Source organism: Hyla sarda, chromosome 3, assembly GCF_029499605.1.
Source record: "Hyla sarda isolate aHylSar1 chromosome 3, aHylSar1.hap1, whole genome shotgun sequence".
NCBI lineage: Eukaryota > Metazoa > Chordata > Amphibia > Anura > Hylidae > Hyla > Hyla sarda.
In genome coordinates this window covers 392849620-392877127 of record NC_079191.1, presented here as the reverse complement: position 1 = coordinate 392877127, position 27508 = coordinate 392849620, and the positions used below count along the sequence as shown (strand labels likewise).

The 27508-nt window shown below is 41.6% G+C and overlaps 1 protein-coding gene across 5 annotated transcripts in view; it reads left to right on the top strand.

Moving 5' to 3' along the window:
* The window catches only part of B3GNT2 (UDP-GlcNAc:betaGal beta-1,3-N-acetylglucosaminyltransferase 2), a 44912-nt gene extending 17904 nt beyond the window's left edge, over positions 1-27008 (top strand). For all 5 annotated transcript variants that reach the window (XM_056568015.1, XM_056568017.1, XM_056568014.1 and 2 more), the window contains one exon: positions 24556-27008. In XM_056568015.1, the coding sequence (XP_056423990.1) occupies positions 24565-25758 (1194 nt within the window). In that variant the 5' untranslated portion in view covers positions 24556-24564 and the 3' untranslated portion in view covers positions 25759-27008. The remainder of the gene's footprint in view (positions 1-24555) is intronic.
* The last annotated feature ends 500 nt before the right edge of the window (positions 27009-27508 follow it).

Sequence of the window (27508 nt, the reverse complement as noted above, 5' to 3'; positions counted from 1 at the left end):
AATAGAGATATATCAAATCCTGTCCAGAGGAAAATTTGCTTAGTTGCCCATAGCAAACAATCAGATTGCTGCTTTCATTTTAAAAAGCCTCTGAAAAATGAAAGAAGCGATCTGATTGGTTGCTATGGGCAACTCAGCAACTTTCCTCTGGACAGGTTTTGATGAATCTACCCCAGTGTCTTTTTTTTTTTTTTTTTTACCAAAACCTTATGGTTAAGTATCTGCCTGTCTGTGCATTAAAACAACAAAAGCTGCCATACTTTCCTCCCCTACTCCTCCAGTGCTGCAGTCAGATCTTCAGGTCTCTGCTGCTGTGATCTTTTTGCTTCTGATGTCTGGCTCCTCTGCTCTCCTCTGTGGTTGCAACAACTGGATTTTCCAGAAAGACCCTCTTTAAATGGGGCAAATCTGTAATATCAAAAATATCATAGGCATGGTTCACATCATGATTTTTCCCTCGGAGGCACGGCTTTGTCAGGAAATGGTCAAAATGACGAGCAGACTTATCCGTGCTCTGACAGGATCCCCATCCATCCAGTGGCAAATGTTCAGGTCCTTTTTTCCCCGCACATATAAAAGTCTTGGCTCGGACTTAAAGGGGTACTCCGGTCAAAACCTTTTTTTCTTTTAAATCAACTGGTGGCAGAAAGTTAAACATATTTGTAAATTACTTCTATTAAAAAAATCTTAATCCTTCCTGTACTTATTAGCTGCTGAATGCTACAGAGGAAATGCCTTTCTTTTTGGAACACTGATGACATCATGAGCACAGTGCTCTCTGCTGACATCTCTGTCCATTTTAGCAACCATGCATAGCAGATGTATACTAAGGGCAGCATGGTGGCTCAGTGGTTAGCACTGTTGCCTTGCAGTGCTGGGGACTTGGGTTCAAATCCCACTAAGGACAACAATAAATAGTGTGTTGTTATTATTATTATTAATAATATTAATAATAATAATAAATAATGCGCTTTATTTATTGTTGTCCTTAGTGGGATTTGAACCCAAGTCCCCAGCACTGCAAGGCAGCAGTGCTAACCACTGAGCCACCATGCTGCCCTTAGCATACATCTGCTATGCATGGTTGCCAAAATGGACAGAGATGTCAGCAGAGAGCACTGTGCTCGTGATGTCATCAGTGTTCCAAAAAGAAAGGAATTTCCTCTGTAGCATTCAGCAGCTAATAAGTACAGGAAGGATTAAGATTTTTTTAATAGAAGTAATTTACAAATATGTTTAACTTTCTGCCACCAGTTGATTTAAAAGAAAAAAGGTTTTCACCAGAGTACCCCTTTAAAGGTACTGCAAACCAGGCTTCTTAGTTCGAGCCAAAACTTTTATACACTCAGAAAGTGACCACAACATTGGCCATTGAATACGTCCGCATGTCATTTTGACAGTTTCTCGACATATCTGTGCCACAGAGACACACAATGTTAGCAGTGGTTTTTTTTGGATGCCGTGGTGTGGTAATATTCTACTTGACCAGTATTCTTGTTTCATAAACACAGTTGACTAATTTTTTAATAACTGGAAGTCTTATGCTGTATTAATAATGATCCCTGCTAGGATTGTGGAAGACTATGGCGGTGGCTACTGTTCATCTGGTGACTTGTGACTACTGTGCGTGAAAGTGTCATCACTATTGGCGCCGAGCCATAGAGTGCAACTGGAACTGGAAGTGAATTAGAGGAAGTCTCTAAAATGTTTCTCTTATCTGGTAAAAATGTGTGAGTCATTAATCTTTGGTCACCTCACACTGACAGGCGCAACACAGAAGTAACTGGAGTATAATTCAGCGTAGGCTGCTTAAACTATAGCAGTATATAAAAGATTGATGAGGTCTACTGAGGTATGAACTGCCCGGAAAGTTATTGCTTCACAACTGAGTTATCTCCCGGGGACCCCTTTAAGTATACCATGTGATCCAACCTTAGGGATGACATCCTCCCTGCACCAGGAAGTTCTGTCACTGCAATGGAGCCTCTGGCAGGTGCTGGAACTGGGCTACTCCGGCAAGACTGAAAGTTTGTTGTGATAGGAAATGAAGGATGCGGCGCCCACTTCACAAAGGCTTCGGAGGCACTGGAGAGTAGAGGGTGACTGGCTAAGAAGCAGGGAAAGGGGTAACAATATTATGTATACGATTAGTTGCTAGGACACACCCTCTAACGATCGAGGCCACACCCCCATTATAATTTCTTAATCAGTTATGTTGCTTGATCATTGCAGCCCTACTTTGGATATGGTTTAGCATTTTCAATGGTTTAATGATATCCAAAACCCTCTTTATTTCCTGGCAAACTGGCACTTATCCATTTTCTTAGTGGAATTATTGACCTCTGCCCCTTATGATCACTGCTTTATGGTCAATGGTAGAAATTGAGTCATAAGACTGCCTTTTGTTTTATTTTTGTGCTTTCGAGCAAACTGTAGTCATTCCCTGTGAATTTATTCATGTGGCGCAATTGTTAGTACAATTGTGGTGCAGCACTCAAAAAAAAAAAAAAAAAACTGATCATGCATTGAAAAGGGGTGATGTGAACCAACCCCCTTCTCTAACAGGACATGTAGTCACCAAAGGACAGTGAAGACATGACAGAGGTCACAAAGACATTCAATTTTAAGTCTCTTTCAGGAGTTTTTGAAACAGCATTTCCCCAAAGATGTCAATCCACATTTGATAGGTTTCTTTATTAGGTGCCTTTAGGTAGTTTTCATCATATGCTGAGCGGGTTACCCCTGTTGGTAACTTCTACTCTTGGCTACCCACTGTGAGTAGTTTCTTCCATTAGGTTAGTGCTCCCTGTAGTTAATGTCCTTTATTTGCAATATCCCCTCTAAAGGCACATAACTCATATTATGTAAATAGTTTTTGTCAGATCCCCTACACCCCCCCCCCCTTCCTCGCTTGTAGGGGATTACCACACTATACATATCCACCCAGTACATAATGTCTACTAGCCAGGTCCCCCATGTTAACCAGGACCATCCTCCTTTTTTCCTTTTTCCCCTTGCAGATAAAAAAAAAAAACTAAAAAAAAACACAAATGGATGTTTTGCTTTCCATCCGAACATTAGTTAAATATTTCTAATGTTTATTATAATAATGAAGAAAATGAAAACATTATTACAATTAACAAATTGCAAATCAAAACCAATAGAAAAAAAACTATTTTAACTAACAATAAAGCCTAATATTTATAAAACTGATATATTAAAGCACATTTGTTCTGCTAAGATTGAGTTGTACATGTTTTATGTGAAAATTTAGGCTTTTAGTTAGTGAATTTTGTGGATTGTGGCTCCAAACCCTTGAGACGTCCTCCTTGTAGGTTTCATACTACAAAAAAATATAAATATAAAATATATAGTTTACACTTTACAAGTGGCATTCTAAATCCGTGTACGGTAGAGCGGATTATGTGGTGGACATCAATTTATCAACTGTGTCCTAATTTTTTTGCGCTAATGTACACCATCAAGGAGGACACTTAAAATGTTATAAGAATAAGTCTATGTCCAGCAATATGTAATACATATTTAGATTATACTCCGATCTGGAGAACCGTGTAAAATTCTAACTCCCACTGTTGATGAGTGCAGGAGATTGTACCTGTGCAGTGTAACCATGGTGACCGTACAGTTAAGAATACCACTGTATGTGTAGGGAGGGAGAAGGAGATACAGCTTGTTCTATGGATATATGTGATTGTGTGTATGCGGCAGAGCTGAGTGTGTGAACGTGGGTGTATGCGGCAGAGCTGAGTGTGCGTGGTCATGCATACACATAATCACACATTCAACTCTGGTACATGTACACAGTGTTTACCAACCAGGGTGCCTCCAGCTGTTGCAAAACTGCAACTCCCAGCATGCCAAGATTTGCAAGACTTGGAGGCATTCTTGTTGGTAAACACTGATATAGAGGTAAGGGGACAGATTGTTTAGCAAAATTACATATTTTTTTAAACCCAGACATTCTGTGTGTTCGGCACACACTGCTGCTCCGGCACTTCTAGCTATGTGAGCAGTGTATCTCAGGAAAATGGTGCAGCTCTGAAGTGTGAGGTAGAGAAGGAGTGCACGGTAGAGTGAGGGGGGGGGGGGGGGAGGTATGTTTCTATATTTGTGCAAAATTTTTCAAAGGGTGCGCAAATTAGACAAGCTGTGTAAAGGGGTAGGACTGTCTACAATAGACACCTAATGATAAATGTCCCCCTCTGTCTTTTATAAGGCTGTAGTGTTTGATACTATTTAAGTAGCGCCAATCACGGTTACTGACAAGGACTCCGGATGAATATAAATACTGACTACTGGATCTGCATACTGCCCTTTGTTACTATTCTTAAATAAGTTAAATAAATATACATAAAAAGAAAAGCTGATTGCCCTTTTCACACTTCCCCGCTCCAGTCTCTGTACGCAGTGCTTCTGGGCTTGTAGACTTGATGTCATAAGCTTATCAGCCAATCAGTGGTTGCAGCGGTGTTCAGCCTCAGCCACTAATAGGTTGGGTGGGCCTGTGATGTCATGTTTACAAACTCTAAAGTGCTGCAGTGATGGGAGCTCTCTGATTCTGGCGGTGATGGGGCAACGAGAAAGGGGAGTTGTTTTTTGTATAGTTTAATTCAACACTTTCCTGTTTATAGTTAGACAGGCGAGAGAATAGTTTTCTGATAGCTGGGGGTCTGACCACTGAGACCCCTTATCTTCAGACTAGGGGCCCCAGCTCTCCCTGTGCATGTGTCGCTAAATGTTCCATGCATTCTCTATGGGAGCGAGTGGCAAAGATACCACAATTCATGGGGGCTGTGGGAACAACCACCTGTCATAAGGAGAGTCTGAGATTGTGGACCTCCAAAATGAAAGTGTGAGTGAGGACACGCGGAGAAGGTTCTTGAATGATGTGTGACTCCTCCATCCAGCCTATTATCAGGTCTGTGGGTATAAGAACTGTAGACCACAATCGGTAAAGTGATACCAGACTGTTATTTGTGAGAGCCTGATGGGTTAAGGGAGTCTGAGACAAGTTGTGAATTCCGGTCACTATATTATTAGTTTTGCTGTTATTTAAAGGGTACCTCTCGTCAAAAAAACTTTTGATATATTATAGATTAATGTATGCAGAATAACTTTATAATTGCATGTTATTAAAAAATATGCTTCTTTCTATTTAATTTTCCACTTTGAAGAAATGACCACTAGGGGTCTCCCTACCAGTCCTGGCAGCAAGCATTTCAGACTCATGCTGGAGTCCTAAACACTACAAGCTGCCAGTCTGCTTTGTTCACAAAGGAGAACACTCAGAGCTGCCAGCCTGCTTTGTTCACAGCCTGTTTGGCTGTGAACAAAGCAGGCTGGCAGCTCTGAGTGTTTAGGACTCCAGCATGAGTCAGAAATGGTTGCTGCCAGGACTGATCGGGAAAAATTCAATAGAAAGAAGCATATTTTTCATTAACATGCTATTGGAAAGTTATTCAACATTCATTAATCTAAAATATATCAAAAGTTTACTTGATGAGAGGTACCCTTTAAAACAACTTTTGACATGTTGCTCTGACAGCCACATGCCAAAAGTTGAGATTGCAGCTGATGCCTGCCGTGATAGCAAGTTACCTCTGGATGTCAATTAAAGCTGACCTTTTCTTTGCATAAGTCTACATATTAAGGGTAGGAATACAGCGCATTCGCCGCGTATTTGACACTGCAGATGCTTTGCCAGCAGTCACAGAGCAACTGCGCAGCAAACTCCCTACTGCTGCCGGGTAGCTCTGTGTGTCAGCTTGTGACTTCTGGCAGGAGATCTGCCACTATGAGCGGACACCCTGAGCTACAGGGAGCTCACTCTGCAGTCACACTGCCTGCCAGTGTGCATCTGCAGCGTCAAATACGATGCGGATGCACTGTGTGTGACGTCAAATACGATGCGGATGCACTGTGTGTGACCCTACCCTAAAAAGGTACAATCTGCCATCCAGGCACACTAACCCAACCAAACGAAGTCTTAGGTGTGAAAACTCGTTTGGTTGGGTTAGTTACCTCCTTTTTTGGAAGAATGTTGAACATTTTGTGTTGCTTCCTAATTTAGGTTTTGTTTTTAGCCTAATCCCAAAAAATTACTGACAATCTTCCAGAAACCACCATGTGTCCTCAGCCTTAAGGTCACTAAGAGAATAAGGTGTATGTGAGCTGCACATGGGTGATGGAAGAGTGATGTGGATAGAATCTTGGTGAGGTATTTAATTAGGGATCGACCGATTATCGGTATGGCCGATATTATCAGCCGATAATCACGATTTTGGGCATTATCGGTATCGGCAATTACCTTGACGATAAGCGGATAATGCACCGCCCCCACCGTACCGTGACCGCAACCCCGACCCACCGCACCACGTCGCACCCCCCACCGTAGTGCTGGGCGGTATACCGGTATGAACCGGATACCGTTTTTATATATATACCTATCTATCTATCTAGCCTCTAGCCTCTAGCCTCTAGCCTCTAGCCTCTAATCGATTAGAGATTAGAGATATATATATATAATATTTTTTTTTTTCTCCCACGGTATGGATTTTTGCCCATACCGCTATACTGGTCGGGCCCCTCCCCCACCCTCTGAGTCAATAAAAAAAATTAAACTTACCCGTAATGGGGGTGGTCCAGGCCATCAATCCTTCCTGTAGTGTCCGTCGGCATTCCGGGTGGAGGGTGAACCGATCCGGGCTTTCCTTCTCCTCCGGGGGTCCTCTTCTTCACTCCGGTAACGCTGCATAGACGCTGCTACGTCCGTGACGTCAGGTGCGTCGCTGCGCACGGGCGTCGCTGCGCAGCGGCGTCTATGCAGCGTTACTAGGCCGGAGCCTGCCCGGAGTGGAGAAGAGGATCCCCGAAGGACAGCCCGGACCGGTTCACCCTCCACCCTGAATGCCACCGGACACTACAGGAAGGATGGATGGCCCGGACCACCCTCCCTGGACGGTCCCTGCAGCAACTGGGAAGGTGGGTCAGGGTTCTGGGATGGACAGGGGTCTGTATAATATACTATACCTACAGTAGGCCCTCCAGCTGTTGAGGCCCTCCAGCTGTTGCAAAACTACAACTCCCAGCATGCTGGGAGTAGTAGTTTTGCAATAGCTGGAGGCACCCCTAGTTGGGAAACACTGACCTATACTATAGACTACTATAAGTCCAACATGCTGGAGTTGTAGTTTTGCAACAGCTGGAGGCTGTAGGGTTGTTTGTTACATCTATTTAAAAGGGTACTCCACTGCCCCAGTGTTCAGATCATTTAGTTCCAAAATCCCATTTAGTTCCGCTACGCCACCTTAATGCAAGCCTCAATGTAAAAAAAAATACTGTGAAATACCGTGATACTTTAGAAAAATACCGTGATACTCATTTTTGGTCATATCTCCCAGCACTACCCCACCGCCCTGGCCCCATTGCCTTCCCCATCCCCGGTTTTATAATTACCTGTCCCCGGAGCCCACGATACTTCTTGCTCCTGCTGCGTCCTGCGTTACACTGTGCGCAATGACGAGTGACGTGCGTGACGTCACCGTCAGTGCGCACAGTGACAGTTCAGGAGGACGCCACCGGAGCCAGATGTGGAGTGGACCCCGGGAACAGGTAATTATAAAACCATGGTTGGGGGAGGCAATGGGGCGGGTGCGGTGCGGCGTGGCGGTGATAGGTTTCAGGACCCCCGGACAGGCAGGGGGAGAGAAGTGGGTGGCGGCGGCGGCCTATGGCACCGCAAAAGCCACCGCTTTATATCAATGATCCGCAGCAGTGTCGCGGGGGGATAAATAGCCGATAACTTATACCGGAATATCGGTATAAGTTATCGGCTATCGGCCCTAACCTCCACCGATTATCGGTATCGGCCCTAAAAAAATATCGGTCGATCCCTAGTATAAATGGCTGGTAGATTTGAAAGCTAGCGGCTAAAATGAAGACGGAGACAGTGAACAATGACAGTGGCCAATATAGTGACCGCCATAGTAGTAGTCAAACATTTATCTAGTTTTGTTTTTTTGTTTGTTTTTTTTCTTAATATATAGCTTGCAATGTTTTTTTTCCCCATGGTTCCATTCTGGTCTGTTTCTGATTATTGCAATTAATAAAGTTGCACATATGATGAGAGCCTTTCTGACGTTTACATACATAATACAGGAAAACTCATTTTTAAAGCTATGGTCACACATGTTGATTTGCTTCAAATTTTAACTTCCCTATTAACGTAAATTGGGAAAATCCACAATAGATCCAGACAAGTGAACATACCCTATTATTTCTAAGCTTTAAACTGCTCAGGGTGGGGAATAAAAACAAAAAACTATACTCTCCTGCTTCCAGTCCTCTGACTGTGCCATGTCGGCAATGCTGTCAGGAAGCCAAAAGGAATTTATAACCGTGAAGGCAATGTTGGAATGGCACAGCGGAGGATTGGCAGCAGGTGAGTACACAGGTGAGTCATGGCAGTGCTTGGTGGCGTCTTCCTGCCCCGCCATCCTTGATAGATCTCTTCCTGTTTGGATGTAGGGAGAGGTCTATCATTCACTGATGGCGGGGATTGAAGAAGAAGCCTCCAGGGACCACCCTGATATTCTGTAGTCCAGGCAGAATGAAAATCCTGTCATTCAGGCAGCAAGAAAAGGAGTGTGATTGCTCGGAGCCTACAACCGTGTACTGAATGGGTAAGGCTTGACTTTTTGGACCTTGAGCAGGTGCACACAAAGAAGTTGACAGCAGTTTCACTGATAAGAGCCGTATGTATGGGAACCACCAGCAGATTGTCATGGAGGTCACTGAACCCTGACAGCGGTCATACCTGTCCACACAGACGCTGGCTATAGATTAGTAGACCGTGTCCTACTTTAGCTGTGACACCAGTCAGTAAACTCCACGACCACTGCCTTTATTTTATTTTTTTTACTTTTTAAGTGGCTCTTTAAAGGGGTACTCCACTGGCCACTGTTTGAAATTAAATATTCCGAACGCTGTTTTCACACTGCGAGGGGTCGGCCTCGCCCCTTGTGATGTCAAGGCCACGGCCCCTCAATGCAAGTCTATGAGAGGGAGGGTGATCTGAAGTTTTTAGTGGTAACATATTTATATTGATCTGACCATTTTAAATGCTTTTGATTGATTTTTTTTTTTTTCATGATATAAATGACCAAAAATACGCTTTTTTTTGGACTTTGGAATTTTTCGCACGCAGCGATACCACATATGTTTTTTTTTTTTTTTTTTTTTTTTTATTGGGAAAAGGGGGGTGATTCTTTTATTAGGGAAGAGGTTAAATGATCTTAACTTTATTTTTTCACTTTTCTTTTTTGCAATGTTATAGCCTCCATAGGGGATTTCACCGCAGAGATCCCAAACAGCTCCCTGAGCTAACCTGCATTTATTAACTTTTAACTTTAGATGCGGCAATCAACTTTGAACGACGCAGCTAAAGGGTTAGAGCGCGACAGCGCACGGGTCCAGGCTGTTGCTAGGTGCCGGGCCCGACCCGCTATGTCGTGGCCCCGTGTTATAGAATGGGAGCTGACCCATGACGTACGTGTATGTCATGGGTCAGGAAAGGGTTAAGGCTTTAGAGTGTGGTTCCAAGGAGGATAATTCTAAAAGCTACGTAGTATCCGCTTAATAGAATTGTCATTTGAACAAACTTTGCATAGATCAACAGTACAAGCGAAAAGAATAATACATTTTGCAATAGATCTTAAACCTTCTTGACTGAAACTCGGCTCAGCTTTGTCCTGTCTGCAATACAAGTCTATGGAGGAGGGAGAGGGGAGCACTGTCGACCAGATCTGGGAGAACTGCAAATTAGAGAGAGCCTGCAGAGCAGCAATCTGTAGAAAAATACCATATACAACTTATAAAATGTCCATAAATGATGCTGATCCTTATGTACCCACAAACACAGTGCAGCTTTTCCTGGAAAGTCATCTGTAATAAAAGGTATGCTTTAAAGGGGTACTCCGATAAAAAAAAAAAAAAAAAAAAATTTGAATCAACTGGTGCCAGAAAGTAACACAGATTTGTAAATTGCTTCTCTTTAAAAATGTCTTAACAGCTGCAGTATGGTCCAGAGGAAGCTGAATAGTTATTTTCTGTCTGACCACAGTGCTCTCTGCTGACACCTCTGTCCGTGTCAGGAACTGTCCAGAGCAGGAGAGGTTTGCTATGGGGATTTGCTCCTGCTCTGGACAGTTCCTGACACGGACAGAGGTGTCAGCAGAGAGCACTGTGGTCAGGCTGAAAAGAACTATACAACTTTCTGCAGTATACAGCAGCTGGAAGTACTGGAAGGGTTAAGATTTTTATATATAAGTAATTTACAAATATGTTTAACTTTCTGCCACCAGTTCATTAGAAAAAAATGGATTTCCACCAAAGTCCCCCTTTTTAAATAAAGATATTCCATGGTCACCTTGTCTCGCCCCTAAAGGCGTGCACTGGATGTATAGCATTCTTATCTTCTAAAAAAGCCTTAAATTTATATTGAAAAAAAATAAAGGATATAATAAAAATCTAAATGTATATATATGTGTGTGTGTATATATATATATATATATATATATATATATATATATATATATATATATATATATATATAATATAATTTTTTTTTTTTTTTTTTTTTATAGTATAAAAACTCAACGTGTATGTATGTTCCACAAAAACGTCCAAACAGCTAAAGATATTAACATGAAACTTGGTACACATGTTACTTATATGTCAACAACAAACATAGGATAGGTGATTTAACCCTTACTCACCCCCATTTGCCAGGGGCGGGGTTTATGTTTAAAGTCTCATACAAGTCAATGGGAAATATATGTTATTGCATAACTTCCAAACGGCTGGAGATATTTCGATAATACTTGGTCACATGTTACTTATATGTCCATGTAAAATATAGGATAGTTAATTTAACCCTTAACTACCCCCATTTGTGAGGGTCGGGGTTTTTGTTTAACCCCTTAAGGACCGGAGGTTTTTCCGTTTTTGCATTTTCGTTTTTTGCTCCTTGCCTTTAAAAAATCATAACTCTTTCAAATTTACACCTAAAAATTTTTTTTGCGCAACCTATTCTACTTTGTAATGACGTCAGTCATTTTGCCCAAAAATCTATGGTGAAGCGGGAAAAAAAATCATTGTGCGACAAAATTGAAAAAAAAACGCTGTTTTGTAACTTTTGGGGGCTTCCGTTTCTATGTAGTACATTTTTCGGTAAAAATGACACCTGATATGTATTCTGTAGGTCCATACGATTAAAATGATACCCTACTTATATAGGTTTGATTTTTTCGGACTTCTGGAAAAAATCATAACTACATGCAGGAAAATTAATACGTTTAAAATTGTCATCTTCTGACCCCTATAACTTTTTATTTTTCCGTGTATGGGGCGGTATGAGGGCTCATTTTTTGCGCCGTGATCTGAAGTTTTTAACGGTACCATTTTTGCATTGATAGGACTTATTGATCACTTTTTATTCATTTTTAAATGATATAAAAAGTGACCAAAAATGCACTATTTTGGACTTTGGAATTTTTTTGCGCGCACGCCATTGACCGAGCGGTTTAATTAATGATATATTTTTATAATTCGGACATTTCCGCACGCGGTGATACCACATGTTTATTTTTATTTTTATTTACACTGTTTTTTTTTTTTATTGGAAAAGGGGGTGATTCAAACTTTTAATAGGGGAGGAGTTAAATGATCTTTATTCACTTTTTTTTTCCACTTTTTTTTTGCAGTGTTATAGGTCCCATAGGGACCTATAACACTGCACACACTGATCTTCTATGTTGATCACTGGTTTCTCATAAGAAACCAGTGATCAACGATTCTGCCGGATGACTGCTCATGCCTGGATCTCAGGCACTGAGCAGTCATTCGGCGATCGGACAGCGAGGAGGCAGGAAGGGGCCCTCCCGCTGTCCTGTCAGCTGTTTGGGATGCTGCGATTAGCCGCGGCTATCCCGAACAGCCCGACTGAGCTAGCCGGGAACTTTCACTTTCACTTTTAGCCGCGCGGCTCAGCTTTGAGCGCGCGGCTAAAGGGTTAATAGCGCGCGGCGCCGCGATCGGCGCTGCGCGCTATTAGAGGCAGGTCCCGGCTTCACTATGACGCCGGGCCCGCCATGATATGACGCAGGGTTACTGTGTAACCCCGCGTTATATCAGAAGAGCAGGACCAAGGACGTACCGGTACGTCCTTGGTCCTTAAGGGGTTAAAGTCCCATGCAAATCAATGGGAAATGTATGTTCCCCTATAACTTCCATACGGCTGGAGATATTTCAATACCTGGTACACATATTACGGGACGGGATGGGAGGTCGGGATGTGACAACAATATATGAGGACTGGATATGAAGTCAAAAGCTTACTCCTATGTTTATTTTCCTCCCCAACAAGGATTAGGAAGGAAAAACCGGGCAACGCCGGGTATTCAGCTAGTATATAATAAAGGATTTGCTGCTTTTTGAGATCGAATTTCTGGCTTTGCAATGGAAAATGTAAATCTGACTAGTCCTGGTGATCCTCAATGGAGATCTGTTTAGTAGAGGCTGTATGAGATTGTACATTGTGGTGCCAACTGGAAGGAATTCGTTTTTTGTTGTATTTTTTTAGTAGGTTGCCAAATAAGCATCTTTCTAATGAGCCTTCGGTGGATTAAAGCAGTCTGCTCCATGCCAGATGACGTTAGCAAAACTGTGGGACAGAACAAGGGCCCCTTGGATCTGTTCTGCTTATGTCACACTCTGAGACTTGTGGACCACCCTGAATGGTGCTGGGTAAGGTTACAGTGGGAGGCCGCTTTTCTGTACAGATGCACAAGGACCGCATAGAACCTGTTTTGCTGGTCCTGTTGAGTTTCAGGTTCCAGGATTTTGCTATTTTTTGGACAGGTGGATGACTTTGCTTTCCAGTACAGGCATAGGGTGGAGTGAAGCATGAGAAAGCTTCAAAATCCTTTTCTCTATATTTGCTGTGTGTAGAGATATTTATGGACATTTATCAATGGGTTTAGTCAGGTTTTCTTTACTATAATTGTTGCAAAATTGTCGCAACTGCGACTCCGCGATTTTTCGTGCGACATTTTGACTGGAAAGCGAGAAAAGCAAGTTTTCCAAAAATTAACTACGTAGTAATTTTAAAATGGACTACGGGTAGTCAGGTATTTATTAACTGCGACAGTCGCAACTGCGCTAAAAAAAAGTCGCAACAGGGTTAAAAATTTACTAAATTTACTCCAGCTGAAACATGGAGCAGAAAAAGCTACTACCAAAGTAAAAAAAAAAGGAAAAATTGCTTACGTGAAAGAAAATTATCAACAGGCTGAAAGCAGTTGATAAATAAGTCACACATAAGCAAAAAAGTAAGGAAAAAATTGCAAAAAAATAAGCAAACATTGATAAATGTCCCTCATTGAGATAGATATCTCATAGGACACGTTTATCATTTTATTGTCATAAAATACTTTGGTGTTCTCTTCCTTTTGTATTTTATTGCAGATTGAAGCCTATGTATATGATTTTTATACTTATTCCATCTCGTGGCTGTACATCTATACCAGGAATGTTAGATAGAAAGGAATTTGCAACAGTACCTCGGACTTGTTTAGCCAGACACTGTCCGGGTATTTTTGCAACAATTGGAGGCACACTGGTTTGGAAACACTGGTCTAGATGCTTGGAAAGAACATGAACATCTGTGTCATGTGATGGACAGGGTATGATGGGGATACCAATAGAACCAAATATGCCGCCATAGAAAAGTATTGCAGAGTATGGTGTAATGGTATAACCTTTCAAGGAATCTCAAGTTCCCTAGGGGGACTGGAAAAGAGAAAAAAACTGTATATATAATATATATATATATATATATATATATAATTTTTTTTTCTATTATGTAGCTGTAGTATACAGTTGTGTGTAAAGTGTATATACACCCGGATCTCTGAATAATATAAGTAGGATGCGTTATGACTCATGGGTTGTTGACTCATTGGGGCCAAACTAAAAGTTCTTAAAGAGTACCCGTCATCATCTAAACTTTCCCTGATCCCCCCTTCCCATCTGTCCCTTTCTCTAACTATGCCTATCCCTGTGTTTATTGAGGTTTAAAACACTGTGGAAAAACCTTTTTTTTTTTTTTTTTTTTTATCCCTCTTCATTAGCTCAGGAACACTGTCTTTCTGAGGGGTGGAAGGAGGCGGGTCCCGGCAGGCATGATGTCACATGAAGCTTGGCTGGGACTCTGCTTCTGCCAGTCTTCCTGTATGCTGCTCTCCCTCTGCAGCAGTGTTTCCCAACCAGGGTACCTCCAGCTGTTGCAAAACTACAACTCCCAGCATGCCCAGACAGCCAACAGCTGTCCAGACATGCTGGGAGTTGTAGTTTTGCAACTGGGGGGGGGGGGGGGGGTATGGGGCACAGAGCAGGGAGTGCAGTGAGAGATAACGTGTGGTGAGAGGCAGAGAGAACACAGAGCAGGGGGGAGGTGACTGACTGTTATATGAGAGACATGTGCAGGCTTGTAGCTCACAGTGAGCTGAGAGTACTGAACTTCCGGTGGAAGGACCAGAGCCCTTTCAGCATTAGTCCTAAAAGCTGTACACATACTATGAAAAGCATAGGATGCTGCTTGCAGACCAGGCATAGAAGAGTGACCCCTAGTGGCCAAAAGTATAAAATGAAAAAACTGGTATAAATATTAATATTTTTTAATGAAGATATATTACAATATCTCTTCATTAATGATTATGAACAACATATTAAAAGTTTTTGTTGATGACAGGTACAAAAAATGTAAAGCCACAAAGCAGAAAGTTGCAAGAACCCTCCCCCCCCCCCCCCCCCCCTAAAAAAAAAGTCCCCATGGCGTTTTTAAAGTTTTCATGCTGCAGCCAGATGTTGGCTGTAAATCAATGAAAAATCACAAAATTAGTTTTCCACTTTGTGTTATTCAGTTTGGCTTTTTTTTGCTCTTTGCCAGTTTTGCAACATATAGAATCTATGGAATTTGTAGTGTACGTGTGTCTTTTTAATATATATATATATATATATTATATAATATATAATTATATATATATATTTTTTTTTTAATAGGTTGTACTACTACTCCCAGCATGGAACGCACTGATCCATGATGGGAGTAGTAGTACCTGTACTAATTGACAGAGCGCCCTGGGTGTCACTTCTGACACACATTGCGATCCTCCTGTATAATGTATAGATGCGGCCGGCTGCTCTTCTATGGTCCCCTGCACTGATGTGTGTGTATATATACACATATTCCATATTTCCTACTTCAGAGAGCTGTGATTGGCCAGATTGTTCCAGCCAATCACATCTCTGTGGGAAATATGAATTGGGGGTATATACGTCAGTGCAGGGGACTATAGAGTGTCTGGCCACATTTATACAGGAGGATCACAGCTGGTGTCAGGAGTGACACTAGCTGCGTTCTGTCTATTAATGCGGGCACTACAACTCCCAGCATGGAAAAGTGTGTGTGTGTGCTCCATGTTGGAAGTAGTAGTACCTGCAGTTAAGGACAGATCACAGCGGGTTTCACTCCTGACACCCACTGCAATCATCCTTCATCCCGGAGATGTGGAGTGGCTTTCTCCTGCGCTCTTATCACTGCTCTGTACTCCGGCCAGCCACCCGCCATTCATATTTCCCGCTGAGAGTGGGGATTGGCTGCTACCATCTGGCCAATCCCCACTCCGGGCGTAAAATATGAATGAGTGAACTTCTATTCACATCAATGGCCGGCCCGGAGTACAGTGCAGAGATGCGAGCGCTGTATAGAGCTGCTCCGATTCTCTGCAATATTATGGATGATCGCATTGGGTGTCAGGAGTGACACCCAGGGCCATCTGTCTATTAGTACAGGAACTACTACTCCCATCATGGAACAGTGTTAATTGTAGACTACATTTAGTGCCCTGCCCACCCACATAAATTTATCCCTGTTTAAAAATTAATTAAAATTCGTTATAAAAAATAAAAATTTCGTTAAGTTAATTTTTTCTATCACTACTGCATCCTTTTGGTACCCAACAATTTTAGCAAAAACATCAAAGGGGCCATAAAAAATGCAATTTCTGCTCAAAGGCAAAAAACGCAAGAAAAAAAACTCCAAACAGTTTCTTGCATTTTCTTTATTTCTTTTATTTTATTTTTTTTGGGCCACAAAAAGCAAGTCGAAACTTAGCCTTAGTACTGACACTAAAAATAAAAAGTGGCGTGATCCTATTATGAAGTAGAAATCTCCTAAAAAGGGCTTTTAGAGGTATGTCACTAATATGTCAATGGTATCATTGTAAATATATAGGTTGCAAAGCTTCATAGCTTCTATAATTAGACTATAAAGATGAAGTACATTCTAACTGCCTGTATTCAAACAGGTAGAGATCAATCTGTCAAGTCCCCAACACTTCCTGGTTTAGGTACCATGAATGTGATCACGGGTTCCCTGTTTTTTTTTTTAGAAGGTTGCCTAACAGCAGAAAATGATGTGAGATGTAGAAATAACCATCACACAGTCATAAACCCAAACACCACCTCCCAATCCTACAGCGATGCCTTCACTCTTGTACATCATTCATGTGACCACTTCTGCAAACCCCTTTAACATGTGATGAAAGGACAGTTCAGACTATAGACTCCATCTTTCTGATATCCATCTCCATCATAGCGATACTAAAATAAGAAATCTTGAAGTTTTCATATCCTGATATTTTCAATCTGCAATAATGGGGATTGTGACGAAAAGAACAGGCTCACAGCTGAACAAATAGTCATTTTCACTTGGCCCAGCGTTTTACACATGATGCTGGGTTTCTTCCACGTAGAGCTATGCAAGTGGTTTATTTTGCATCACATTGTTGCCCAAGTGTTGGAACACCTTTAATTTTGTTGGTCAAACATGTTTTGTCTTGTATCTTGTAATTTTAATTTTTGGGCACATTCCCTCCCTACCACTCCTATTTGAGATTGTTTAGGGAAGATGAACGATCGCCCATAAGAGAAAACTAGTTTAACCAGAAATACAGCAATGTCATGTTTGTGATACTTTCTGTATGGGTCAAGAGGGATTTTGTCAGAGGGTGAAGTTAGGCAGGTGCAACTGAATTGGGTTTTGGAGATATTTTGCTCGCTCTCTGCCTGCGCCTCCCTCTCTCTCGGGCCCTCTCTGCCTGCGTCCCTCTCTCTCGGGCCCTCTCTGCCTGCGTCTCTCTCTCTCGGGCCCTCTCTGCCTGCACCTCTCTCTCTGGCCCTCTCTGCCTGCGCCTCTCTCTCTCTCGGGCTCCCTCTCCCTCTCCAACTTCTTGATTGAGAATATGAGATAATGCTATTCTATCAGCCATAGAAAATGGAATCTTTAACCATACCTCTATTTATTGATTTTATTTCCCCTTCCATATATACCAACATAGCTGGTTTTAAATTAAGTCAATAGTAATCCATGATTAGAGGAGATCTTCACACCCAAGTACTCTATACTATGGAGCTATGGAACTATGGAGGGCCAAAGCCTTCCCTTATCTCATTCTCAAGGGGGGGGGGGGGGGGGGAAGTAAATTTGATTTATTCCAGTTGATTACCATTCCTGAGACCCTGTCAAACCCTTCAATTGCTGCTATAACTGAAATGAGATTATTGTGCAGGTTTTTGACAATGAAAAATGTCATCTGCGTAAGCAAGAACTTTTTGGGAAATATTTTTTACTCCAAATCCCTCATAGGGAACTATATATCTTTCAACAAAAGTACTAGAGGTAATAATAATAATAGTAATAGTAGTAATAGTAATAAGAATATTAGTAGTTGTTGTAGTTTTGGTGGTTGTTGTAGTTTTGGTGGTAGTGGTGGTTGTTGTTGTGTTAGTAGTAGTAGTAATCCCTGTCTTGTGTTGGTGGTTGTTGTAGTTTTGGTGGTAGTGGGGGTTGTTGTTGTATTACTAGTAGTAGTAATCCCTGTCTTGTGTTGGTGGTTGTTGTAGTTTTGGTGGTAGTGGTGGTTGTTGTTGTTGTATTAGTAGTAGTAATCCCTGTCTTGTGTTGGTGGTTGTTGTAGTTTTGGTGGTAGTGGTGGTTGTTGTTGTTGTATTAGTAGTAGTAATCCCTGTCTTGTGTTGGTGGTTGTTGTAGTTTTGGTGGTAGTAATCCCTGTCTTGTTTCTTTATGGAATTGAAAACTTTTTGTCAGAGCTCTATTAATACGAACCCTTGCCACAAGTTGAAAATAAAAGGGTTTTGGCCCCATTCCCAATCTTTCAAGATTAAAGGGGAGGAGTACCCCTTTAACTTTTTCTAAAGGACAGGGACAAGTTGAACCCCATTCATTGAGGTAAATCCGCCTCCAGCTTTAACCATGTTATTTTCACACAGAATACCCTGCCCCGCCGAAAATTGAAGTACACGTAAAACAATTCAGTTCACTGTGTACACGGTCATATATATACACACACACACGGAAGAACATGTGTAATGCATGTTTATGTATGTATGTGTATATATATATATAATATATATGAGAAAAAATTTAATGATGAATAAAAAAATTTAATAATTTTTTTAAATATATTTTCAGTACTTTCCTCAGGAGAGGACACCACTTCTGGTGTAAAACGGAGATTCAAGTAGGCCATATAGCACTCCACGGGCTCCTGGGTAAAAAAAATATGCAAATCAGCTCCTCACACCACCTTCACAGGTAGTGTGTCCGGCAAACAGCTCAGGTTCCCCCCATGAAATGCTGTGGGAACATAGTCTTAGAGCCTGGGTCAAAGGACAACTACTTATAATATTACTAGGCGATCTTGAATCTTGTGTTATTTCCATATCTGGTGCCAGAACATTCAGATCACTTTCCCCCCCCCCCAAGCCATGGGAAAAGCTGGTTTAGTTCTGCGAATAGATGTTTTTTCAATGCCTGAGAGGATCCTAAAAACCCAGTTTACATTCCTTCATTTGCTAGTGTTTGTGCCCAATGTCTGCAGCCCTGACAGTGATAACCTGGTTCGTGTCTGAATATTTGCATACCACCTGCTTTGGAAGGAGCTCGACAGACAACTGTGATTTTTCATGGGTTATTTTAAGCCTCATTTTCCTTCCCTCCTAAATGTGGTGGTAGATTCACCCCACCCCAGATTTCTAGGTCAATGTGGGTCTTAGGCAGTGTTTTTTTCCAACCAGGGTGCCTCCAGCTGTTGCAAAACTACAACTCCCAGCATGCCCGGACAGCCTTCGGCTGTCCGGGCATGCTGGGAGTTGTAGTTTTGCAACAGCTGGAGGCACCCTGGTTGGAAAACGCTGGCATATTGCCTCCATTGGATTTCAATAGCGCCAATCCCCATGGATACTGTTAGTGTCGCCCCTAGCAACCAGTTTATAAAAAAATAAACTGCAGTCTGGTTATTGTGGACAACAGTGATACGGTCCATTCCGGCAGTTTCCATACCGGTTGTGAGCCAGAGCTGAAGGTGACCTGCAGGACAAATGTGAGGAAAAGCGTAATGGATGCTGCCTGCAGTCTGGTGGATTAGGATCGGCAGCTAGTGTACTGATGTAATACATTCCTGGCATGTTTGACCCTTTTTGGCCCAGCTCTCTCCCCTTATTATTCTGAGCAGATTATGGCCTCCAGTATAAGCTATTTTTTATATATAAAGTAGACCTGAAACATTGTTTTAACTCCGCCAATGACTGCAGAGGCCTTAAAAAAAAAAAAAAAGTTCTTCATAATGTCTTATGTTTATGATGTATTTATGTATTTCTGAGACATTTGGGGTTACAGGCCTAAAGCCTGAAGCTTCACTACCGGGAGATTCAGATGACCACATGACCTAGACTGTGCAGTGTTGTCATGGAGACCTGTGCCAAATACATAGGTGGATATTGTTGAATTTAGTGACCTAAATTTCTCTTTAGTTGCCTTGACAACACGATAAATGAGGCAAGAACATGGTTTTTGGTTGTTCGCACGTTCAAAGGGGTTATCCCAAGGTCCAAAGTTACCCCCTATCCACAGGAAAGGGAAGAAGTAGCTGATCAGTGGAGGTCTGACCTCAGGGACCCATATCGATCCTGAAAATGGGGGGACAATTGTTCCCACTTTGGCTTCCAAATATAACTGACCTCTGTTCTGACACTAGGTGACAAATGGGTTATCCCATGATAATAGCAAAGTTAAAGGTGTTGTCCAGAAATAGAACAGACAGAGCTAATTTCTTAAAAAAAAAAAACACCTGTCATCAGGTTGTGTGTGGTATTACTTCATTCACTTCAGTTGAACAGAGTTGCAATACCACACACAACCTGAGAACAAGAATAGTGCTGTTTTTTTTTTTTATTTTTTTAAAGAAACTGCCCTGTCTTTCTAATCTTGGACAACCGCTTTCAGGGGCACTCCTACTTAAAGGGGTTATCCAGGAAAAAAAAATTTTTAATAGATCAACTGGCTCCAGAAAGTTAAACAGATTTGTAAATCACTTCTATAAAAATAATCTTAATCCTTTCAGTACTTATGAGCTTCTGAAGTTAAGGTTGTTCTTTTCTGTCTAAGTGCTCTCTGATGACACGTGTCTCGGGAACCGCCCAGTTTAGAAGGTTTGTTATGGGAATTTGCTTCTAAACTGGGCAGTTCCCGAGACAGGTGTCATCAGAGAGCACTTAGGCAGAAAAGAACAACATTAACTTCAGCAGCTCATAAGTACTGAAAGGATTAAGATTTTCTAATACAAGTAACTTACAAATCTGTTTAACTTTCTGGAGCCAGTTGATATATAAAAAAAAATTTTTTCCTGGATAACCCCTTTAAAACGCCAGCCTTTATCTTTGTGTCTATCGGTTTGAAAGACCTATACTGTCCTACATGATTTTATTTTGAATGTGTAATGCTTAATTTTCCCTGTGGAGGAGCTGTAGGGAAATGTAACAGTCTGGTTTTCTGACAGATAACAGCTGCAGTCTTAGTCTCTTGGGGGGTCACTGCAACTAGAAATGATTATTCAAAGCAGAGAACTCCCTTTTTGGGATTCTTTGATATAGGCACAAATTCTGTACCTAGGTCCTAACAATCTGCTAGCACGGTGGTCTCCAACCTGCGGACCTCCAGATGTTGCAAAACTACAACTCCCAGCATGCCCGGACAGCCGTTGGCTGTCCGGGCATGCTGGGAGTTGTAGTTTTGCAACATCTGGAGGTCCGCAGGTTGGAGACCACGGTGCTAGAATAATGTCAGCAATACATGTGAATAGGTTATTTTTTGCCCTAGTCCCATGTTCCAGAAATATTCCACACCTAAGAAAGGAATAGCCCTCTTGCTCTAGAATAGGACTAATCTACATGCACATTTTAAGGTCCCCTTTAGAAGGGGCCAACAATGGCCTGATAAGATTGCCATTTGACTAGATGTGAGTCTGAGTGCTCACTGAAAGGACAGTTTACAAAGGGCGGTGTCAGGAGTAAATGCCTGTACAGTCGCTTCTAGGCAGTATATATCCCATTTACACCGGAAGATGTAACTATTTTTAAGCCTGTATAAAAATGCATTCAGCCAATTGGCAAGACTGACTGCTGGTCTTTTACTTGGCCATTAAGAATATTACTATGAATACTAATTTAGGGGTCGATAAATCAGTATAAAAGGACCTTAAAGGGGTACTCCGGTTGAAAACGTGTGTTTTTTTTTTATTTATTTCTTTTTTTACTGGTGCCAGAAAGTTAGACTTGTACATTACTTCTATAAAAAAATAATCTTAAAGGGGTATTCCAGGCCCAAACTTTTTTTTATATCTCAACTGGCTCCAGAAAGTTAAACAGATTTTGTAAATTACTTCTATTAAAAAATCTTAATCCTTACACTAGTTATTAGCTTCTGAAGTTGAGTTGTTGTGTTCTGGGAGCTGTGCAGTTCCTATGGGGATATTCTCCCATCATGCACAGCTCCCGGGACGTGACATCATCATTGAGCAGTTAGACAGAAAACTTCAGAAGCTAATAACTATTGGAAGGATTAAGATTTTTTAATAGAAGTAATTTACAAATCTGTTTAACTTTCTGGAGCCAGTTGAGATACATAAAAAAAAGGTTTTGCCTGGAATACCCCTTTTAATCCTTCCAGTACTTATTAGCATCTGTATACTACAGAGGAAATTCTTTTCTTTTTGGATTTCTTTTGTCATGACCACAGTGCTCTCAGCTGACACCTCTGTCTATGTCAGGAACTGTCCAGAGCCGGAGAAAATCCCCATAGCAAACATATGCTGTTCTGGACAGTTCCTAAAATAGACAAAGGTGTCAGCAGAGAGCACTGTGGCCGTGACAGAAAAGAAATCCCAAAAGAAAAGAATTTCTTCTGTAGTATTCAGCAACTAATAAGTACAGGAAGGATTAAGGATTTTTTTAATATAAGTAATTTACAAATCTAAATGAACGAAATATAGAATAGTGGGCGGCACTCACCCAGGTAGAAGCTTCAATGAATCCTTTATTAGACAGAGTGGCGGTGTCCCTTTAATAAAGGATTAATTGAAGCTTCTACCTGGGCGAGTGCCGTCCACTAATCTATATTTCGTTCATTTGGATTTATCTGATGTTTCTGGACTGAGTACCTTACGAATTTATTTTGCTTCATATATACACCTGTGACTGCCTACTTGCCATAGATTCAGCAGTGCCGGATCCTTTATCTTTGGTCTGCCATAATTTCAAATCTGTTTGTTTAACTTTCTGGCATCAGTTGATTTAAAAAAGAAAAAAAAAAATCCACCCGAGTACCCCTTTAAGTGCAGTAGAAATCAAATCTTCTAGAGGGATTTTCCCCAAGCAGATCTGTACTTTATGACCATCCTCTCTGCTTTGCTATGAAATAGTGCTGATAAAAGTACACAGGACTGAACAGACTGACAGTGTGCTGGAAAATTACTTGCACAGAACACTACTATAGTCGGCATGTTAGTGGAGGAGGGGGTTACTGGTGCGCCGGGTTTACAGAAGTATGGAGCTGCTGATGATACTTATAAGCTTGCAGGCTAAAGGGAGGGGGAGAATAAATTCAGATGACAAAGCGATGTATTTACAATATGCACATACTATTAAAACATAAGTTGGCCAGACCTTTATGTTAAGAGGAGAGGGAAGCCTTGGATTACCTTTTTTACTTACAGCATAGATCCTCAGGAAAATGCAGACAGGCTCACCGATTTTTGGTGGTCTCCTTTCCTTGTGCATTGCACTAGCTATACCTCACCCCTACTTCCTGTGTTCAGTTTTGGTGCCTCTTACTAGAGATTGCCGGTTGTTCTGTAAACAGCAGATTCTAGGGAAGTGAGACACCTGGGGGGAGATTTAACAAAACCTGTGCACAGGAAAAGTTCCCCAGTTGCCTATAGCAACCAATCGGCTTGCCTTTCATTTTTAACAAGGCCTTTGCAAAAGGAAAGAAGCGATCTGATTGGTTGCTATGGGCAATGTTTCCTTTGCACAGGTTTTGATGAATCTCCCTCCAAGTGACCAAGGGCTTTTTTTTTTCTATGGTAACTAGTTCTTTTTGGTAAATTGACTTAAAAGTTTGTAAGAAATCATCTAGGCTATCAAACGGAGGAATTTTTTTTTAGAGCAACACTGACCATTTTTAAAACCCTTTTTAAATGCCCTTATGGATTATAAGGCTGTCTCCTCTGGACTCTGATATAATAAACTGGAATGGCCAGTATGTGTAATACTCCTTAATTTAGACTTGTATTGATAAGCTGGTGGCTGGGCCATCTTCAATTTAGGCTAAGAACTCGTAGCCTTGGGAGCTGTTGTTTACGTAAAGCTGAATCTTCAGGTGTTGCAAAAAGTTTGTGCCGCTATTTGCGGATATTCCAAAACGCGTAAGCAAAGCCTCAACGTATGTATTCGGACAGTAGCTGTATAGTCAACAATCAGTACGTACCACAATGTCTTTGTTGCCCTAGCCTTAAAAACTTGATGTGTCCTGACCTTTTCACCTCAAGGAAGATGATAAAATATCATTGTTCCAAATGCTTAAAGCAGGCGGCGGGGGTCTTGACGTCACTGCCGTGCCACCTCAATGCAAGTCTATGGGAGGGGGCGTGGCAGCTGCCACGCCACCTCCCTTAGACTTGCATTGAGGGGGCGTGACTTCACAAGGGGCGTGACAGTGACTTTCAAGACCCCGCTGCCCACTCCAAACGTTCTAAACAAATATCAGGTACTGCACAGAGATCTTGGGGGTCCCTTTTGGATAAGATGTCTAGGTACTGACTACCCCTTTAATGATGAAAAGCTTACTCCTATAAAGAGATATTTATGGGGAGATTTATCAAAACCTGTCCACAGGAAAAGTTGCGGAGTTGCCCATAGCAACCAATCAGATCGCTTCTATCATTTTTGATCATCTGGTTGCTGTGGGCAACTCTGCAACTTTTCCTGTGGACAGGTTTCAATACATCTCCCCCTATGTGTTGTGCACATCACCTGATTTCTCTTTTCTTCTTTCAGGTATGAGAAATGAGTGTTGGAAGGAGAAGATTAAGATTGGTGGGGATCCTAATGATGATAAACTTTCTCATCTATGTCATTGTCGAAGTATCGAAGAGTGGCAGTGACGTTGATAATGAAAAACGCCAGGTTCTGTTACCCACTGGCAAGTTCTGGAGGAAACGTGCATCCAGCGGTGCTTATTGGAATAGAGAGCAACAAAAGCTTGACCGATTGTACAATCCAATTCTAAACTTGCTAAATAACGTCACCGTGGAAGAGATGGTGGCTTCCAACGCGAGTCTATTAAATTCCTGCGATATGGATACAAATATTCAGTCTGAAATAAAGGACTTTGAGAACTTGCCAGTCAGATTCAAGGACTTCCTTTATTATTTAAGATGTAAGAACTATTCTCTGGTGTTGGACCAGCCAAATAAGTGTAAAGATAAACCTTTCTTGCTGCTGGCCATAAAGTCCCTTACACCGCAGTTCGATAGAAGACAAGCTATACGGGAGTCTTGGGGCAAAGAACTGAAAGTCAACAACATGACTGTTGTCAGGGTGTTCCTCCTTGGAGATACTCCTCCCGAAGATGATAATCCTGACCTTTCCGGTCTAGTAAAATATGAAAGTGACAAGTATAAGGACATCCTCCTTTGGAATTACAAGGACACTTTCTTTAACTTAACTCTTAAAGAAGTGCTCTTTCTGAAGTGGGTAAGCCATTCCTGTCCAGATGTCCAGTTCATCTTTAAAGGTGACGACGATGTCTTTGTAAATACCCATCAGATCCTGGATTACTTGAAGACGTTGTCCACAGAAAAGGCCAAAGATCTCTTCGTTGGAGATGTGATCAAGGATGCTGGACCTCATAGGGACAAAAAGCTGAAGTACTATATTCCTGAGAGCCTGTTTGAAGGTTCCTACCCACCCTATGCTGGGGGCGGAGGTTTCCTTTATTCGGGCAGTCTTGCTTTAAGACTTTACAATGCAACATCTAGAGTTCTCTTGTATCCTATTGATGATGTATATACTGGAATGTGCCTTGAAAAGCTTGGTCTTGCTCCAGAGAAACACAAGGGGTTCAAGACTTTTGATATAGAGGAGAAACAAAAAAATAACATTTGTACCTATTCCAACTTAATTTTGGTCCATCCTAGGAAACCCCAAGAAATGATTAAGATTTGGTCCAAGTTGCAAGACTCTAGTTTGAACTGTTAAGACGGAAGTGCATGGTCTACGCCAGTGGTCTTAAACTGTGGCCCTCAAGATTTTGCAAAACTTCAACTCCCAGCATGCTGGGAGTTGGAGTTTTGCAACACCTGGAGGGCCACAGTTTGAGAACACAGGTCTACGCCCTGCGGAAGGATTTCTGATTTGCACTGCTTATAACGTGAGGACCTGTGCGGACAGTACATGTCTTATCACACTGAATGTTTCCAAAGACTTTGCGTACCCAGAAGGCTGTATATCTATATATTTTGTTTTTATTTGTTTCCACATGTTTTTTCCAGTTTTTGTCTAAAGTAGTTGGTCTTAATTTATGGAAACCAATTGTTTGAGCAGATTTTTTTTTTTTTTTTTTTTAACCACGGACGTTTTTGTGTTTTTTTTTAAAACATATCGCGTGTTCCCTTTTTTTTTTTTCTTTTGGGATCACATGGTTGTGAAATCCATACTTATCAGATGGTTCTATCATCCTAGGTGTGGAAGTCATTTCTGTACTAAAATTGTTGACTATATGTATTTATTAAAAGTGGCCCTCTCATGTAAACCTTGGTCTTGCTAAGATGTGTGAAAGCTTTTGGTTGCTAAAACATCTTCCTTCCCTTTGCGATGACATCTGCTGCTTTGAAAAGGAATTTCCTTTTTTGTGTTTTAATTTGGCATCAGTTCGCTGTGTGGTTTTTGGCATGGTTCTTTAAAGCACAATGCCTCAAAGTCCTTCCGAGGACTTTGAGGCATCCATACACATATAGGTATCCATACACATATGATGGCTATCTCTCCCGAACCCTCTCTACACATGAATGTTTGTGTGTTTTGAATGGAGAGAGGAGGGGGTAAGGCATCACTAGACAATTCTGGTGGTGGCTTCTTTTTCAAACCGAAGAATTGGGCAAGTGAAATCCAAGATGCCTTGTCTGTCTTTCCCTCGATCAGCCTCCATACATGTTAGTGATCAGCCAGTCCAGACTGCTTTTTTTTTTATTTATAATGTGTATGGGACCTTAATTTACTATTTGTAAAGTTCTCAGAAGAGTTAATTTTTATAGCTGCCACTGTGTCTATTGCATTGACTTGTTGAGGAAGCATTGTGGTAATCGGTAAAGGTGTTTAACTCAGGGCTGCTAGTTCACAGCCAGAACAGTATAGCGTTCTGCATCATTGGAAGGAAAAAAAGATGGAAACCTTTTAAAAGGAGTCTCTATTCGTGCCTCCGGAGGCAGAATGTTACAAAAAAAAAAAAATTGGGACACTTCTGATCCAATGACTTGCTTGTAGACTGTCGTGATCTGGAGATGGCGCAACCCTGTCTCCAGATCCTGATAGTTTGCAAGCAAGTCACTGGATCAGAAGCGAACCCTGATATTTTCAGACATATCCTTGCTGTCAGGAACATGGTTGGTGTTACTATTTAATGGATCCTATGGATAGATAAGGAGTCCTTAAAGGGGAACTCCGGTGGTAACAAGTGGAAAACAAATGTTTTTTAAATCAGCTGGTGCCATAAAGTTATATTTGTAAGTTACTTCTATTTCAAAATCTTAATCCTTCCGGTACTGATCAGCTACTGTATGCTACAGAGAAAATTGTGTAGTTCTTTTCAGTTGAACAGTGCTCTCTGCTGACACCTCTGTCCAGGTCAGGAACAGTCAAGATTAGAAGCATATCCCCATAGAAAAACGTCTCCTGCTCTGGACAGTTCCTGACAAGGACAGGGGGGTCAGCAGAGAGCACTGTGGTCAGG